The sequence below is a fragment of the Rosa chinensis genome, chromosome 2, assembly GCF_002994745.2.
Source record: "Rosa chinensis cultivar Old Blush chromosome 2, RchiOBHm-V2, whole genome shotgun sequence".
In the NCBI taxonomy this organism is placed as follows: Eukaryota; Viridiplantae; Streptophyta; class Magnoliopsida; order Rosales; family Rosaceae; genus Rosa; species Rosa chinensis.
In genome coordinates, this window is record NC_037089.1 from 69536377 (window position 1) to 69553429 (window position 17053).

Genomic DNA, 17053 nt, shown 5'->3' on the forward strand with positions numbered 1-17053 from the left:
TGATGCCGGAGCACTGGTCCGGGCAGAGTCTCCATCTCAACTCGAGAAAAACTCCTCCGCGTACGACCCTAGCTGCGAAGAAAGCTCAAAAACTCCTAATTAGGGCACTGCCGGCGTCGTGCTAGGGTGGGAGAGAGAGAGAGTGTGTGTGTGTGTGTGTGATGCCCCGGAAATTCATATTTATTTTCTGAGGATTTTCCGGAATCTAATTTGTGGTTATTGGATGGTTTTGTGGCTCGTGGATGGAGCGGAAGTGCTTCGGACGAATTTTTATTCAAAAAATATGACTTTTGCGGTTGAAAATTGTAGAGCGCATCGATACGAGTTCGTGGACATATGGAATGCGTCAATCAGAGTTCATATGAGGAAGTTATGGTCATTGGAAGAAGTTTCCATTTTAGTATAAATAGAGGTTTTCCGGAAATATTTTCATAATTTCCATTTCCATTTCCGCAAGACCCTTTCTCTCTCTCTCTTCTTTCTAGGTCGACACCTTCAGTATCAAAGTTTTTCGACTGACCCGACCCAAACCCTGCCAACCCGAGCCGGCTTTTCCGGCATTCTCCGGCTGTGAAACTTTCCAGATCGGTTCTTCGTTGCCATCTGGTTGTCTCTGTGGTGTCCTCTAGCTGCGATTCTAGGTGGTGGCGGCGTTAGAAGGAGGCGAAGTTTGGTGTATTCGGACTCGATCGGTTCTCCGATCTCCGACGTCGGCGAGGCTTCAAGTCTTCTTGGTTGAGCTCAGAGCAACATCCTTGATCGATCCTTGGTGGTTGTTTGGATCTATTCACGTGAAACTTGGTTCAACTCGGATTGAACAGTAATCCACGGGTTGTGAGGTAGTTTTCGACCCTTTATGCTTGTTTTCTGACTTCGAGCTAGTTATGAAAATTCACAAGCATGCTTAGATGAATAGCTTTGATGTTGGAAGTTTTGTGAAATATTGAGTTTTGGCCGGTGGAGGAACTCCACCGCCTGTGGGGGCGTTCCGGCGGTGTTCTGGCCATCTAGGGGACTGTTTCTGGTAATATATATGTTCTACTCATTGATACGAGCGTTTCGATATATAGTATGAAAATTTTGGAGTTCGTATGGATTTGTTTTGATTTTTACCGTTTCATATCGGTGAAATTATTCGATCCGTGAGGATTTGAGCATCCGATCGACTTGTGGTTTGGACACATCGATCGTGGAAGTGTTCCGGAGACTTTGGGAGGTCTCGGAAGTGGTTTCGCCTCAATTTGGGGTCACTTTGGGAATTTTGGTTCGATTTAGGGTTTCGAACGTTATTCCTTGTGTTTCATTTACTGAATCAAGGCTGTACTTTCCTTAGGTACTTGACGAAGTATTCTTAGACGGGTAGTTGGTGGTTAGGCTGTTTTGTTCTGTATTGAAGACGCAGCGGGAATTCGAGGTGAGTAATCTCACGAAGTTCATTCACGAACGGGCTTACCTTTATCGTTTTGAGAGTTATTGATTTAACTGCACACTATAGTTGGTATTAGCAGGCATTCCTGAGCAGATGACTACATATATTATATATATTTTACATGAAAAAAAATATATTTGGTGGTTTGTGGATTTTTGAAAAGAATATGCCTGGAATGATGCTTTTTATTGTTTTGGGTTGTGGTTTTGGAAAACAAATGATTGTGGAAATGATTGATTTCAATTTGTTTTGAAAAGCGTTGAGATTTGAGAAAAGCGTTGAGATTTGGGTATGAAAATAATATGCATGAATTGATGCTCTTTATTGTTTTGTGTTATGGCTTTTCGGAAAATAATGATTATGGAAATGTTGATTTCGATTATTTTCAAAAGCGTTGTGATTTGTGTAACATTTTGGGTCCAATGTGACTCCTTTAATGTTTTGCTCCAAGGGATTGTGCGGCCCGAGGAACGAAGGTCTATGACCTTGGGCAGAATATCAGGTACTCATGTCTTTGGCCGGACGAGTGGTTACGTTTCAGTTAGAGCTCTAATCTGTCTGCCATATAGGTAATTCATGGGGTAACGGGAACTGGTTATTGATAACTCATGACATTACGTGGTTTTTAAGGTAATAAGGTGCAAGTTTTTTTCCTTAGTAACGATTTGATAAAAATCAAGGTGTGAGTTGCTTTCTATGGTACGATTATGGTACATTTGATAGAATTCAAGGTGTGAGTTGTTTTCTATGTTTTATTGATAGAAATTAAGGTGTGAGTTGCTTTCTATGGTACGATTATGGTACATTTGATAGAATTCAAGGTGTGAGTTATTTTCTATGTTTTATTGATAGAAATCAAGGTGTGAGTTGCTTTCTATGATACGATTTTGGTACATTTGATAGAAATCAAGAAGTGAGTTGCTTTCTATGTTTTATTTGATAGAAGTCAAGTGTGAGTTGTTTTCTATGTTTTATTTTAAAAGAAATCAAGGTGTGAGTTGGTTTCTTTTATTTCGATTTGAAAGGAAATTAAAGTGTGAGTTGTTCTCCTTTATTTTGTGTTTTTAAGGATCAAAGTGTGATTTGGCTTCTTGATTGAAACGTGCGGGGTTTATCCCTTGATTTTTGTGTGAGTTGTTTTGAGTTCCTCATACGGGCTTGCAAAAGCTTACCGAGTTTGTTGTGTGGCAACCCGGTGCACCATTCCAACGGTGTAGAGGTTAATCCTGCAGGGTAGGATAATCGGGGCTGAAGCTGAGATAGCGCACTTGCAGCTTAAAGGTAGGAAGCCATTTTTGTGACTTTACCGTTGATAAGGATTTCCGTTGTAGTTAAACTCTGATGAGCATTTACGTTTTATCTTGTTGTTGACAATTTAATTCGTAAGTTTATATAATATATGACTCTGTGGAGTGGGTCAATATTGATATAGTAGGTTCAGGGCATCAATATGTGCGTAGTTTAAAGGGAAAAAATTTCTAGGTATTTGTTATTGATGGCTGAACGTCCACGCATGTATAATTATGAGATTATATATCAATTTTTATTTGTTTAAAAATCAGGGGCGTAACAGTGAGAGAGAGAGAGAGAGAGAGAGAGAGAGAGAGAAGAGAGAGAGAGACAGAGAGACAAAGAGAGAGAGGATAAGTGTAATTAAGTAATTAAGTCAAGGGTAAAACTATTATTTTACTTTAAATAGTGTAAGTGGGAATAAATATTTGTTCTTGGGGTAAATGAGACAATTTTGGCTCATTTTGGTGCTTTGGGTCAAAGACCCTAATATTAATGCGGCCATGCGGGCATGTTAATTTAGTGACCAGTGAGGTCATAACGATGTTTATGTTCATATTTATGCAAGTGAGGTTGGCGGTGTGTCTCCTCAAGTAAGGCTAAGATAACGAAAAATGTTGTATGTTTTTCTAAATTACGTACAAGAATTAATCCTCAAAATTATATTAAAAAAAAAAAAACAACCGAAATCATGATTTCTCATCTAAAATAGTGGATTATAGCCCATGTTTTTTTTTGGTTAAGATTGCATGTTCTTATTCTCTCACTAAAATGTGCATGTCCTTAATTCATGATTTTTAAGCAATTCTAGTACCGATGAAATTCAAAAATCTGGACCCAATCTTTTCTATGATTTTACAAGGTCAGAGAACTTAGAAATTCATAATAAAGAAGAAAATCAATAACTTTGAGTGCGGTCACTTTGAACATATCATAAAGATCATGTTTTACCAATATATGGTAAAATTATGACACAAGAAAATTTGAATAAAAAGTTATTTTAACATGATATGGCAAGCATGTCATGTCATGGCAAGTGATGATGGCATGTCAAAACATTCCAACTTGTACTATATATTTTTTCTGAAAGGAACTTGTGCTATATTTAAAAGAATAAAGTTTGTCAATCATAACTGAAAATTCCACCTACATATTGAAAAACATTGAAAAACTAGTTTCTAAATAGACCCAGCAACTGAAAAATTGTCCTTTATTTTTCAATTTTGCCCTCATTATAATACACTCAGCATACACAAACCCACAAGTGTAGCGGTTGTTATTGTTTACCGACAACAATCCGGAACAAAAGAAACAACTAAGATCGAGGCGGTTCCTATTGCCCTTAAAGAAGACATAGAATTTTGCTACAAGCTCGTCATATTGTTCTGCTGCATTGTTGGCACAGAACTTTGCAAGTTCAGGGATTGCCATTGTGGGTTCATCTGATTTTCATGAGATTGCACTTTGAGGAATCTGGGATTGTGATTGCTGCATGTACTGCATATATGGTGAGGTAGCTGCCCTGGCTGCAGAGAAGAAACAGGCTTCCTGTGTCTATTTGTATTAATAAAATTTATTATCTGCTTCTCGTATAAACCCAACCTCTCCTTCAAACCAGGTGATATGTTAGTTTTGGAAATTTATAAGACTGTTATCAAGCGCTCCAGCATTGTCTTGAACATTTTCAGCTACTCAAGCTGATTTGACTTTCGCTGTTGTGTTGTGTTATTTTTGCTGGGTTTGTTTAAATCAGGGTAGAATGGGAAATATAGAATAATATTTAGAATGCTAGGTGTATTTAGATATTTGCTGGATACATTTAGAAAGACCCAAAATCTTTAATACAAGAGGTAATAACGTCAAATTAAAATAATAAAAAATAAAATTAATATTATACAAAGCTACTTAACCAATAACCACTCACTCCACCTTTTATAACTACCAACTCCTCAACACCCAACCTTTTATAACTACCATCTCCCCAACACCCATATCAAGTGCGTAGAGATTTCTAATTTGCAAAATTTGAACATCATATATTGCTTAATAACGGTCTAGGTCAACTTAGTGCTCAACCTTCATATATCAAGCGTTCTTAGAGAAAAGAAAAGAAAAAAATTCTAAGAGCAAAGTTCAGGCATCATTTAGCACCGCATGCAATCGAATGTATCATAGACATGTGTTACTGCCTAGTCTGCAGGGTGCTTGTAAAAGAAACTTTTATGTTTTTCTGAGTTTCTTGCCATCCCGACCTATAACAAAGATCATTCTAATTTTCCATGGGGCTTTGGATATTGGTTTGAATAAGGGTTTGGGAAAACGGCTGAAAGCTGGACTTATGCTTGAAGGCTTAATTTGCTTTAGGTGTTTATGAATTTCTAGGTTTTGCTCGATTGCATGTGCTGGGTCATCTTTACGCTGCCAAAGCTCTCTTGACTGCTAATGGAGTACTCCATTGGAGAGGCTTTGAAGTTTCAGGACATTTAGGGTTCTGGGTAAAACAATGCTTTCTTATTAATCTATACAAAATCTCTGCCCTAAATTTAGGGAAAGTGATGCTTGCTTGGAAGATGAGAACTTGGGAGAACGTAATGGTTGTCACAATAGTTAATACTCAATGTAGCAGAGGCAGCTATGGTGACGGGAAATAAGGAACGAGGCAGACTAAGTGGGTAAGAGGAATGAAATGTGTAAACTCATCGTTTAAGGAAGAAACACAGTACTCTTAATTGATCACAAGATTTCTTTTTCATTAATGATTAACAGATGGAAGCTCTCATACTTGGGTTCTTGCCAACTTTCTCTGTGTATTTGGTTGCTGCGGGGAAAAGAGATAAGACGAGAACAAAGAAGAAGAAAAAGGGAAGTTGGGCTTTGGGTTTCAAATGAGAGGTTTGCCTGATTCTCATGTCTACCATTTCATTCTTGATTTAAGTCATTGGACTTGAATATAGGCCCAAGACTGAAATCACTAACGATATTATGTGTTTTTGTAACCTTTCATACCACACCCAATTCTGCAAGCCCTAATAGCATAGTTGTGGCTTGGATCCGCATGCGTGGCATGACGGCTTAAGAAGATACATAACTTTTTGTCTTTCCGAATGTGGTTTGCATGTGTATTTTCTTATTGAGGTTGAAATGTTCATACGACATGTCTCGTGCTTTTTTAGGTATCAACATTAATAAAAAAATTATGTAATTAAATACCGCCTAGATATTGAAAACAATAGAAATCTCTTTAATACGAATTGTAATATGTGTAATCTTCCATTGGACAACTATTTCGAGCATCTCAACCAATCAAGAGGAAGTAAATAAAGTATTCTGGCTTGTTGGACCCTAGCTAAGACTTAACCCTAAGCTTCCAAGGCTTATTGCCAACAGACATAACCGGTGTGTCAAGGCTTAGACAGCTCGTTGCGAAGTAGTCGATCTGTGTTTTACTTGCTTCTGCTTCTCCACACTTTTGGTTACAGACGTCTACTTCACCACCAATTACCGGTGTAATCAAAGTTTCTGCGTGCATGATTCCTTCACAGGACAAATTAGTAACAAGAACAGTCTTGTTCGTCTTTTCTTTTGGATTGTATAGCACCAACTCGTGTTCATTGCAACTCATCAAAACTTCGCCGTTTTCTAAAATGCGTACAGGAAATAGGCCAGGTAATCATGTATACCAAATGCATATCTGCCCATTGAAATCTTTGAAGTAATGTACGTGTAAGTGTTTAGTCCACGATGCCTGACCCCATATTCGTTCATCACCTATATTGTAAGCGTAGTATCACTGGTATTAATGCTAGGAACTTAAAAGTATACAAGAAGATTATTTCCAATAGTACTCCCAATTCCGGCAAAAGTTTCGATCGAGGATCCGGCGAAGATGCCGTTGGAGGCGGAAATGTGGTGCAAACATTCTTTGTTGACAAAACTGGATAGTGACACCATCTCTTGAAATTTCTCCAGAGCTAAATCAAAGGACATAATCCTCGATCTCGAATCATCTAGGCAGTATCTATAGTCGAACACAAGTTCCATCCAATGTAGAGCTCCGTTTGATAAGCACCCTTGTCCAGCCAATTTAATGCTCTCTCTTTCATTGATACGATTCACCCTCCTTTCTTAGTAATAGTTCCTCCATGAACCAGTTTTAAGTGTAAAGACAGCAACTTTGTTGAGACAATTAAAATCACCATCATCATCGTACTCTACATAGCTGTCCCCTTGTAATCTTCAGTGGTGGAATCATAACCGAATCCATAAAACATCGGATGACGATATCCCCATAATCAGCTCGAAATAAATTAGTATGCATGTTCCGGTAACACACAGGTATCTCCTGTACAAGGATTCCATAAAAGAATGTCACTGTAGTCTGGATTCACGTCGACTCCATGTAGACATATCAACCCATTACAAGATCCCACAACGCACTGGAATCGCTTCAAAGATTTAACTGGTAGCCTCAACAGTATCTCAACAATAATATCCTCGACCTCATATTCAGGACGATGTCTGACGCAGTTGGATTGATAACTAGGTTTACCAGCAATAAACCTAAGCAAAAGATTCTGGAGTCCACCAGAGATAAAAGAGAAAATCTCTTTTATATTGATTAAAAGACGAAAGATGCCTTCTGCAGCCGCTTGCAGCATAAGAGAAAAGTACCCTAGGGCGACTAACAACGAAACCCTAAGGCCCATGGATAAAAACGAAAACAATCCAAAAATGACTAAGAAAACCAAAAACAGGTAAAATAGAAAAATGCCGTTTTGAGGCCCTAAACGATCCTGAAAGCCCGAAAAATGCTACAGCTCATGATAAAGCCATGAGTCTTGTTTCTGGTGCGATTCCCTTTCCGGAAAGGTAAGGTGCGTCCCAATCAGACACCGAACTGCCATTTCCTGTCTACTAGTCACTTTTCGTTTTCCTCCTTTAGCACGGTCTAACTGTTGTTCAAATTGAGCCGCCATCCTCTCTGCATCAGTCTCCTCCACCTCCGAAAAACTCGACCCCGAGTTCTCATCTGGATAAAGAACCTCATCTTCACGAAACTCATGCAGGTCAGCCACATTAAAAGTGTTAGAGATACCCATAGAATCAGGTAGAGCGACAACATAAGCATTGTCGTTAATCTTCCGCAGCACCTTAAAAGGACCATATTTTCTGGGTTTCAGCTTGTTATAGGTACCAACAGGAAATCTCTCCTTCCTCAGAAATACCATCACGTCATCACCTTCTTGGAACAATTTCACTCTGCGATGTTTATCAGCTGCAGCTTTATTCTTAGCATTAGTTGCTTCCAGCTTGGCCTTAACTTCATCCCGAACAGCTTGTACATCTCTAGCCATACTATCAGCAGCAACACTAACTCCAGGAACTTTAGGAAGCTTCACAAGATCAACCACATGTTGAGGAACAGTAGTATAAACTAAGGAGAATGGTGACTTCCCTGTGGCGCTATGCACATCACTGGTATAAGCAAACTCCACTTGGGGCAAAGCATAATCCCACTGTTTGGGCCGATCTCCACAAACGCTCCGGACCATGTTACCCAAAGTTCTGTTAGTAACCTCTGTCTGACCATCCGTTTGAGGATGGGCTGTGCTACTACGGTTCAAAGACGTTCCAAACATCCTCCACAAAGTAATCCAGAAATGGCTAAGGAACTTGGTGTCTCTGTCAGATGTAATGGACTTGGGTACTCCATGCAAACGAACCACTTCCCTGAAGAACAGTTTAGCTATATTAGAAGCATCAACAGTCTTCTTACATGCGATGAAATGCACCATCTTAGAGAACCTGTCAACTACCACAAACACTGAATCCACTCCCCTTTGGGTACGGGGTAAGCCCAACACAAAATCCATAGCAAGGTCCTGCCAAATGTCATCAGGAACAGGTAAAGGTAGATAAAGACCTGTATTTTTGGACTGACCCTTAGATACCTGGCAGGTGTAGCACTTTCTCACAATAGTTCCTGCATCCTTCTTCAACTGTGGCCAGAAATACCTATCCTCAAGACTAGCAATAGTCTTGTCTCTGCCCAAGTGCCCACTCAATCCTCCTCCATGCAGATCTCTGATCAGTTTTTCCCTCAATGAAGAACTAGGGATACAAAGTCTGTTGCCCTTGAATAAATATCCTTCATTCTCATAAAAATCTGCGACTGCATTGTTATTGCTGCACTTGGCCCAAATCGCTTTGAAATCAACATCTTCCTCATACAACTCCTTCAAGTGATCAAACCCCACAATCTCCTGGGCTAAAGTGACCAGTAAGGACGCCCTCCTACTCAAAGCATCTGCGACCCGGTTAAGAGTACCAGATTTATGTTGAATCACAAAAGGAAATTTCTGCAGAAAACTCACGCACCTTGCATGCATTTTATTCACAGTTTTCTGGCTATTGAGGTACTTCAAGGCTTGGTGATCGGTGAACAGTACGAACTCCCTCTGAATCAAGTAGTGCTCCCATTGCCTCAATGCCCGGAACACTGCATAAAATTCTTGGTCATAAGTACTCCACTTCTGACGAGCTTCACTCAGCTTTTCACTAAAGAATGCTACTGGTTTCTTCTCTTGTGACAACACAGCACCTACTCCCATGCCACTAGCATCACATTCAACCTCGAATATCTTGTCAAAATTAAGAAGAGCAAGAACTGGTGCAGTACAAAGTTTCTCCTTGATTAAAGCAAAACTTTTCTCTTGTTCCTCTCCCCATTGGAATTTGCCTTTCTTCAAACATTCAGTAATAGGGGCAATAATGGTACTGAAATTCTTCACAAATCTTCTGTAGAAAGTAGCTAAACCATGAAAACTCCGCACTTCAGAAACTGTTTTTGGAGCTGGCCATTCTCTTATTGCTCGTACCTTTTCTTCGTCAACCTGAATGCCTTCTTCTCCAACCACAAATCCCAGAAATAATTACTTGCTGGTGCAGAATGTACATTTTTTTAAGTTGATGTACAGTTTATTCTCCTGTAAAGCTACCAAAACCTGCTTCAAATGCACCAGATGTTCTTCTTTGGTCCTGCTATAGATCAGTATATCATCAAAATACACTACTACAAAGGAACCTGTAAAAGGGCGAAGAACCTGGTTCATAAGCCTCATAAAAGTGCTGGGTGCATTAGACAACCCGAATGGCATAACCATCCACTCGTACAAGCCATCCTTGCTCTTAAAAGCTGTCTTCCATTCATCTCCTGGCTTGATTCGAATCTGGTGATATCCATTTCGAAGGTCTATCTTGGTAAACACTTTGGAACCTTCTAGCTCATCAAGCATGTCTTCCAAATGAGGAATAGGAAACCTGTATTTCACAGTTATCTTGTTAATGGCCCTGCTATCAACACACATCCGCCATTGATTGCCCTTCTTAGGAACAAGGAGAACTGGAACTGCACAAGGACTCATACTCTCTCGAATGAACCCTTTTTTCAACAAGTCTTCAATCTGCTCTCTCAAAATCTCATTCTCCTTGGGACTCATTCGGTAATGCGGCAGATTGGGCAAGCTAGCTCCAGGCACCAAATCAATCTGATGCTGAATGTCTCTCATAGGTGGCAGCTCGTTGGGCAACTCATCGGAGATCAACTCTTCAAAATCTCCCAACATGTCCTGTACTTCTTTGGGAATCACCACTTCTTCCTTTTCTGCAGACAACAACCCCTTTATCACCACTGGACAGAAAACCTCAGATTCTTTAAAGGCCCTCTCCATCTCAAGTTCACTGCTAGATAAGGTCAGGAAACTCTCCCCTTTCTTCACATCAGATTTCTCAAATTGACACACAGGAGCCATAGCAATTTTATGGTTATTCCACATAAACAACATCACATTGTCCCTGCCTTTATAAGTAACATCCACATCATATTGCCAAGGTCGGCCAAACAAAATATGACAAGCATCCATATCAATAATGTCGCACAAAACTTCATCTTTATAATGCTTACCAATGGATACCGGCACTTTGCAGGATTCAACAACTCGAACTTGTGGACCTTTCTTGACCCACCCGAGGGAATAAGGTGCCTCATGAGGCTGCGCCGGTAACTGCAAATACTCCACCAGTTTCTTGGCTACAAAATTTTCGCAGCTCCCATTATCCACAATTAAATTACACACTTTGTTATTAATGGAACAAAGTGACCTGAAAATATTGCGCCGCTGCCCCTCTTCTTTAGGACATAGTAGAACCCGCTGCAACACAATGTTAACATTCTCAGGGGATTCCTCCTCCGCAAACTCAGCTCCATCATAATCGCCATCTCTCCTAACTTCTTCTTCATCCTCATCATAATCATCTATAAGGGCAGTTTGTCTCCTCTCAGGACACACATTAGATCTATGCCCAGGCTTGTTGCATCGATAACAGACATCTCCTGTAGGTCTAGCATAAGGATTATTGAACCTCTGATTCGGGGCTCTATTTTGAACACCACTAGAATTGTTAGAACTGCCCGCGCCTTTAAAAGGAGGATTAGAAGCTTTAAAGGCGTTTTCTGCTCTCTGCAGCGTAGTTGTACCCTTGGCAGTTGAGGCATTAACCAAATCTGCACTCCTTTGGTAGTTATACCTCTGGAAAGAAGAAGCTCGTGAAGGTTTCTCCAACAACTCTGCTTTCAATGCTAGGTTTGTCACTTCGGCCATAGTATGAACAGTTTGTAACCCAATTCTCTCCTGAATGGAAGGCTTCAGCCCACTGATATAGCGAGCCACCTTCTGGCCTTCAGTTTCTCCCAATTCATTACGCTCTGAATAGCGTAAGAACTCAGCCGTATAATCAGCCACTGTCCTAGTTCCCTGGACACATTCAATATACAGCCTATATAGAATCTGCTCATAATCATCTGGCAAGAACCTCTTCATCATCAACTGCTTCATTCTTCGCCATGTTCTAACACCCTGCTTCCTCTGCTTCTTTCGAGTGTTCTGCAACTTATCCCACCATACTGCAGCAGTACTCTTCAATCTCCAGGCAACATGCTTAACTTGCTTGTGTTCAGGCACTTCCATAATCTCAAAGAATCTGTCCACCTGAAGCTGCCAATCCAAATAGTCTTCTACACCCAAATTGCCCGAAAAGAAAGGAATTTCGGCCTTGACTTTGTAATCCTGGTCAGCTTGTCCATGTTGCTCTTGTTGTAAAATTTCTTCTTCAGGCTCAGATTCTGATGTATTATCAACAACTTCACCACGTGGAGCCCTAACTCGCTGGCCTCCTTCCCTATCTCTACGCCGATTATTGTTGTTGTTGTTGTTGTTGTTGTTCCTCTCACCCAACAATCCACGAATTTCTCCAATTTGATTATTCATGGAATTGATGGCAGCGGTAAACGCTGCTGTAAGAGCTTCAATATCAGATTTCGTAACTTCACCCATTGCTACTAAGGCAAATAAAAGAGACAGGGAAGACCTGCTCTGATACCACCTGACGCAGTTGGATTGATAACTAGGTTTACCAGCAATAAACCTAAGCAAAAGATTCTGGAGTCCACTAGAGATAAAAGAGAAAATCTCTATTATATTGATTAAAAGATGAAAGATGCCTTCTGCAGCCGCTTGCGGCTGCATAAATAAGAGAAAAGTACCCTAGGGTGACTAACAACGAAACCCTAAGGCCCATGGATAAAAACGAAAACAATCCAAAAATAACTAAGAAAACCAAAAACGGGTAAAATAGAAAAATGCCGTTTTGAGGCCCTAAACGATCCCGAAAGCCCGAAAAATGCTACAGCTCATGGCAAAGCCATGAGTCTTGTTTCTGGCGCGATTCCCTTTCCGGAAAAGTAAGGTGCGTCCCAATCAGACACCGAATCAATGTCGGGTCTTAATCTGCTGCTGTGCCATGTCCTAAAACGGGTCACCTTTTATATAGGTTTCTTTAAGTCGGTTCCTTTTTTGGTTTTGTTATTGTTTACGGCTTCTGGTAAATGGGCCTGGGCCCAGAGTTCTACAAGGAACCCTGACCCGGAACCGGAGGCCTGACCCGAGCGAGCTTAAGCGAGGAGGGCAACAATGGTGGCTCTGCTTCCGCTTCCCTTTGAATGAAGAAGAAAGCGAGGGACTTTTTCAGAAGAAGCATCAGCACCTTCTTCACCCGCCCCAAAATAACAATGGAGACTTCACACCAACACCAACACCAACAGCGTTACAGTTACAACCCAACTCTGCGTTGGAATCCCGAGGTCGAATCCTACTTGTCCAACGCTTATGGACCCGCCCATTTCTCTCGCATCTCCAAGGCCTTAACGTACTTCTCCACTCTCTCTGTCACTCTTATTTCCATTCTGGGTCTTCAGTTTTCTGACTGGTCTTTTGGTTTGGTTTGGTTTGGTTAGGCGGCCGTCTTGTTATTCTTGTATAAGAGTGAACACATTGAAGTCGACACCAGACTTCGTTATCGAGAAGTTGAGAGGGATTCTGGAAGGGGTTTCAATTTGCAAGTGTCAAGTTCCAGGTTTGGAGTACTTGGTGTTTGTGAAGGGCTCAGGTCCTCACTCAGTTGATTACGGGTGTGATGAGGATGGGAATGTGAAGCATCCTCCTAAGGAGGTGCTTGTGAGCCGGAAATGTGCCGAGGCGGTTCTTCGTGGCGCCGAGGTTAGCTCCTTTTCGAGTTTGGTTTTGGTTTTCTATGTGTTTGAACTGTGGTTAGTTTGTGATAGGTGAAAAATTGTTGTTGTTTTTTGTTGTAATGTAGGTGTATGTTCCTGGTGTACTGGCTTGCAGTGCTCATGTTGAGAAGGGGGATGAGGTTGCGGTTTCGGTGTCGGTCGAGCAGCCCGGTGCTGAGGGTGGATGGGTGGTTGGGATCACTAGAGGGACTATTCTGCAAGGTGCTGAGACAGGTAACATATTTATCATGATACTGAATTGATGTTATGAGTTTTGTTTTAAGTGACTGTGGGTTGATAGAGTTGCTAAAATGATGTCCTTGTAGATCCTTATCATTTTGAAAGGAGTGGGCTGTATATTGGCCGAGGTAAAGCAATGATGTCAAGGTCTGGGATTTTTCGTGCTCCTGAAGGAATTGCTGTGGATTTCAGTGACAGAGTATATGATCTGCCTTCGTTTCGTGGTATGATTTTATTACTTTTCTACATGTTTAGCAAAGGCTTTATTAGATTTATCAAAACAAGGTGGAATCTTAAAAAGTTTGTAGACCTCTCCAATGATCTTTTGTTTGGATATGCAGGCGTGCTTGAGGGGGAAATATTTCTTCAAAATCTGCCAAGCATTGTCACTGCTCATGCTCTAGGTACCTATTACAGTATTTTGGTTATTGAATCAGCTTACACATGTTATTGCTTCATAATCATCATTGAGTTTTGAAAGGTTGTATTTTGGTGTGTCAACATCACAAAAGTAAGATCATAGTTTCTGTGTTCGGCAAAGTAGTGATCTTTACCCTATTTGGTTTCTCTTTGCTTGTGGTTGGTATTTTTATCATAAGAGCATGCTTCATTCCATTGGAATTAGCTAGCTGTTGGTATCAAGCTCTGAATGACTGTTTTGTCTTATTGATTTTCTTATTGTCTCTTGTTTTTCCTTTTACATTTTAGATCCTCAAAAAGGTGATCGCATACTAGACATGTGTGCTGCACCTGGAGGGAAAACAACTGCAATTGCAATTCTTATGAAGGATGAAGGGGAAATTGTTGCTGCTGATAGATCTCACAATAAGGTCAACTTCCTAACTAGAGATATGATAGAGACTGTGTCTCCTTTGGCTTTGTTTTTTGATTCCTGAATCATATTCAAGTCATTTCGTGCACTGTAGTTCCTTATATGAGGTTGTCTCCTTTTTGTTCCCAGCTGTTCTCATATGTGGTTATATTCTAGGTTCCTGATTTAAGTCATACCAGTGCAAGATGAAGTTCTTTCCATTGTTCTGTGAAGTTCAATGTTCCATAACCAATATTCCTGCCTTCTTGATTTCTTTTCTGTAAGGCTTTTGGTTTCTCATGTTCTCAGGTACTGGATATTCAGAAATTGGCTGCTGAAATGGGCCTTAGTTGTATTACCACTTGCAGACTTGATGCTCTGAAAGCTGTTTGTAGTCGTAATGAATCTGATAATATAACTAATCATTGCTGCACTGAGGATAGCTGTGATGTAACAATTCAAGGTTCCAACTTGTTGAAGTCAGAAGTAGAGAAAATTGAAGTGATTGCCACAGAAAGGTTGAATGCTGAAAAGGATTTTAAGAAAAATGGTAGGTCAATCGATTCTGCCCAAAAACCACCTCAAACTTGTGAAATGAAAACAAATTTTTTTATTACACTAGTTACAATAGCATCCTATATATATAGTATTCTTTTCCATACCAGTGCTATGTTGTCACCCTTTCAACTTAATTCTATGCATTTTCTTTCTAAAATTAGAAGTTCTTTTCTAACTCAATGTCTTAGTTACCAATGAAAAAGCGAATGAGAGAATTTACATTAGCAGAGCTGACATCAGGAAGGATATGCGAAGGAAACGGAATGGTCCAGGAAGAAATCAGTCTGTGGGTGGTAAGGCTGAGAAGTCAAAAGGCTTTGCTCCCAACAGCTTTGATCGGGTTCTTCTAGATGCTCCCTGCTCTGCTCTTGGTTTAAGACCTCGACTATTTGCTGGAGAGGTACTACAGTCTAATCAAATCTTGTTTTCTTTTCACTTTTACTTATTTGGATTGATTTTTGTACCTTTTTTCTTCTTGGTTGGATTTGCATTATCATTCTTTTTAGTGCCTTGTTCAGTTGTTGAGGTGTTAGGTTTGTGACTTAATTTCCTTATTTAAGGGTGTTTTAGTGACAAGGGTACTGCAGAGTCGGCCAATTTTGGGTAAAGTTTGTCTGTTTTTCATTTGGGATCTTAGGCTTTGGAAGATGAGTTGTGTTTTGACATTACCTGGGGAGGGTAGTAGCGATATCCTAGCAAGATAAAGAACCAGAAGGTTTTACTGCTCATTTGGGAGTGCATTCATTTGTATGCTGTTTACAATAGAATTCCACATTGGGAATTTATTCCCTTGCATCACAATATTTTAGAAGTTTTGACTTTTAACATATTTCAGAATTTTAATTTAGATGTATAGGTTTCAACTTTTAACATACTTCAAAAGTTTCTTTTATATTTACTCGGAGGATTTGACATTCATCAGTTGCATATTCCAGGAAACAGTCGAATCCTTGAGAAAACATGCAAAGTATCAAAGGAAAATGTTTGATCAGGCTGTTCAGCTAGTTCGTCCGGGTGGAGTTCTTGTGTATTCAACGTAAGTAGATATGCCTTCTCTTGTTCATATTGTGATATCAAGAATTACATGATGCGTATTTGAAGTACTAAGTTTCTCACTGTTCTGTATCATCTTACCCTTGAGCTGAACTTCTGATGTTGTTTTCCTCTCTAGATGTACAATAAATCCTGGAGAGAATGAAGCTGTGGTTCGATATGCTTTGGATACCTACAAATTCCTATCCTTGGCATCACAGGTTCAATTAGATTTTGTTTTTACTTTTTAGGAGGGTCTATCTAGTTTTCTCTTTACAGATATCTATATGTGTTTTATTGTAATCTGATTTTACATATACCATTGACTTTGATTTGTAGAACCCCAGAATTGGAGGACCTGGTCTAGTTGGCCGTTTTGAATTCCCTGATGGATATACTGAGTAAGTTCTTTTCTGCAGTAACATTTGACTGTTTACACTCATTCTTGGTTGGTATCATATGGAAATAAATGCTTCTGCATCACTACATGCGTATCTTTGTGCTTTTCTGTACAATTGATGACGTCAAAATCAAATGTGTTGACCGAAGTACCAAAAGAAAATTGCTGTTGATGAAAACAACATCAAATAACTAGTTCAGAAATTTCACACACAATCAAAACTACATATTGACTATATATGCTTGACCTCACAGGGAGTGGCTAAGACCTGGTCAGGAAGAACTCGTTCAGAGGTTCGATCCATCGTCTCCGCTTGATACAATCGGGTTTTTCATAGCCAAGTTTATAGTTGGATCAAAAGAGGCTGACTTGGAACAATCTGCAACTTGACAGGATCACAAATTAGGTTGTATGAATACCGCATGTAATCTAACTCAAATTCAAAGTTAACCAGATAAATATGTTTGCATCTATCTGGAATATGATGTAAGGTGGTCTTTATTAATAGGATCTATATTATACAGACTAAAGATTGGACAACTTACAAAGTGTATCTTTTACTTTGAACCATAGAAATAGTCATTGAATTGAAGTTTCACAATTTTTATGAATTCTTAGAGTTAAAAGTGGTAAGAAGGCATCATTTTAATGTTCGAACATGCAACA

General features: G+C 39.9%; 1 protein-coding gene across 2 annotated transcripts; it reads left to right on the top strand.

Moving 5' to 3' along the window:
- Nucleotides 1–12715: 12715 nt before the first annotated feature.
- On the top strand, nt 12716–16927 carry LOC112185683 (rRNA (cytosine-C(5))-methyltransferase NOP2C). 2 transcript variants are annotated; one of them, XM_024323960.2, is made up of 12 exons: nt 12716–12982; nt 13071–13332; nt 13433–13580; nt 13673–13810; nt 13928–13990; nt 14295–14416; nt 14707–14947; nt 15144–15355; nt 15891–15991; nt 16127–16208; nt 16327–16388; nt 16642–16927. In XM_024323960.2, the coding sequence occupies exons 1-12, from the start codon at nt 12777–12779 to the stop codon at nt 16775–16777; spliced, it is 1773 nt and encodes a 590-aa protein (XP_024179728.1). In that variant the 5' UTR covers nt 12716–12776; the 3' UTR covers nt 16778–16927. The 2 variants fall into 2 exon arrangements, with proteins under 2 accessions (XP_024179728.1, XP_024179729.1); XM_024323961.2 differs by having other exon boundaries at nt 15159–15355.
- Nucleotides 16928–17053: the final 126 nt, after the last annotated feature.

Bases quoted from the DNA above. Each gene is read 5' to 3' on its own strand.
- LOC112185683 (XM_024323960.2), top strand. From the start codon at position 12,777: ATGAAGAAGAAAGCGAGGGACTTTTTCAGAAGAAGCATCAGCACCTTC. The intron at 16,209-16,326 runs GTTCAATTAGAT...TTTGATTTGTAG, and splicing joins TCCTATCCTTGGCATCACAG to AACCCCAGAATTGGAGGACC. The intron at 16,389-16,641 runs GTAAGTTCTTTT...TTGACCTCACAG, and splicing joins TTCCCTGATGGATATACTGA to GGAGTGGCTAAGACCTGGTC.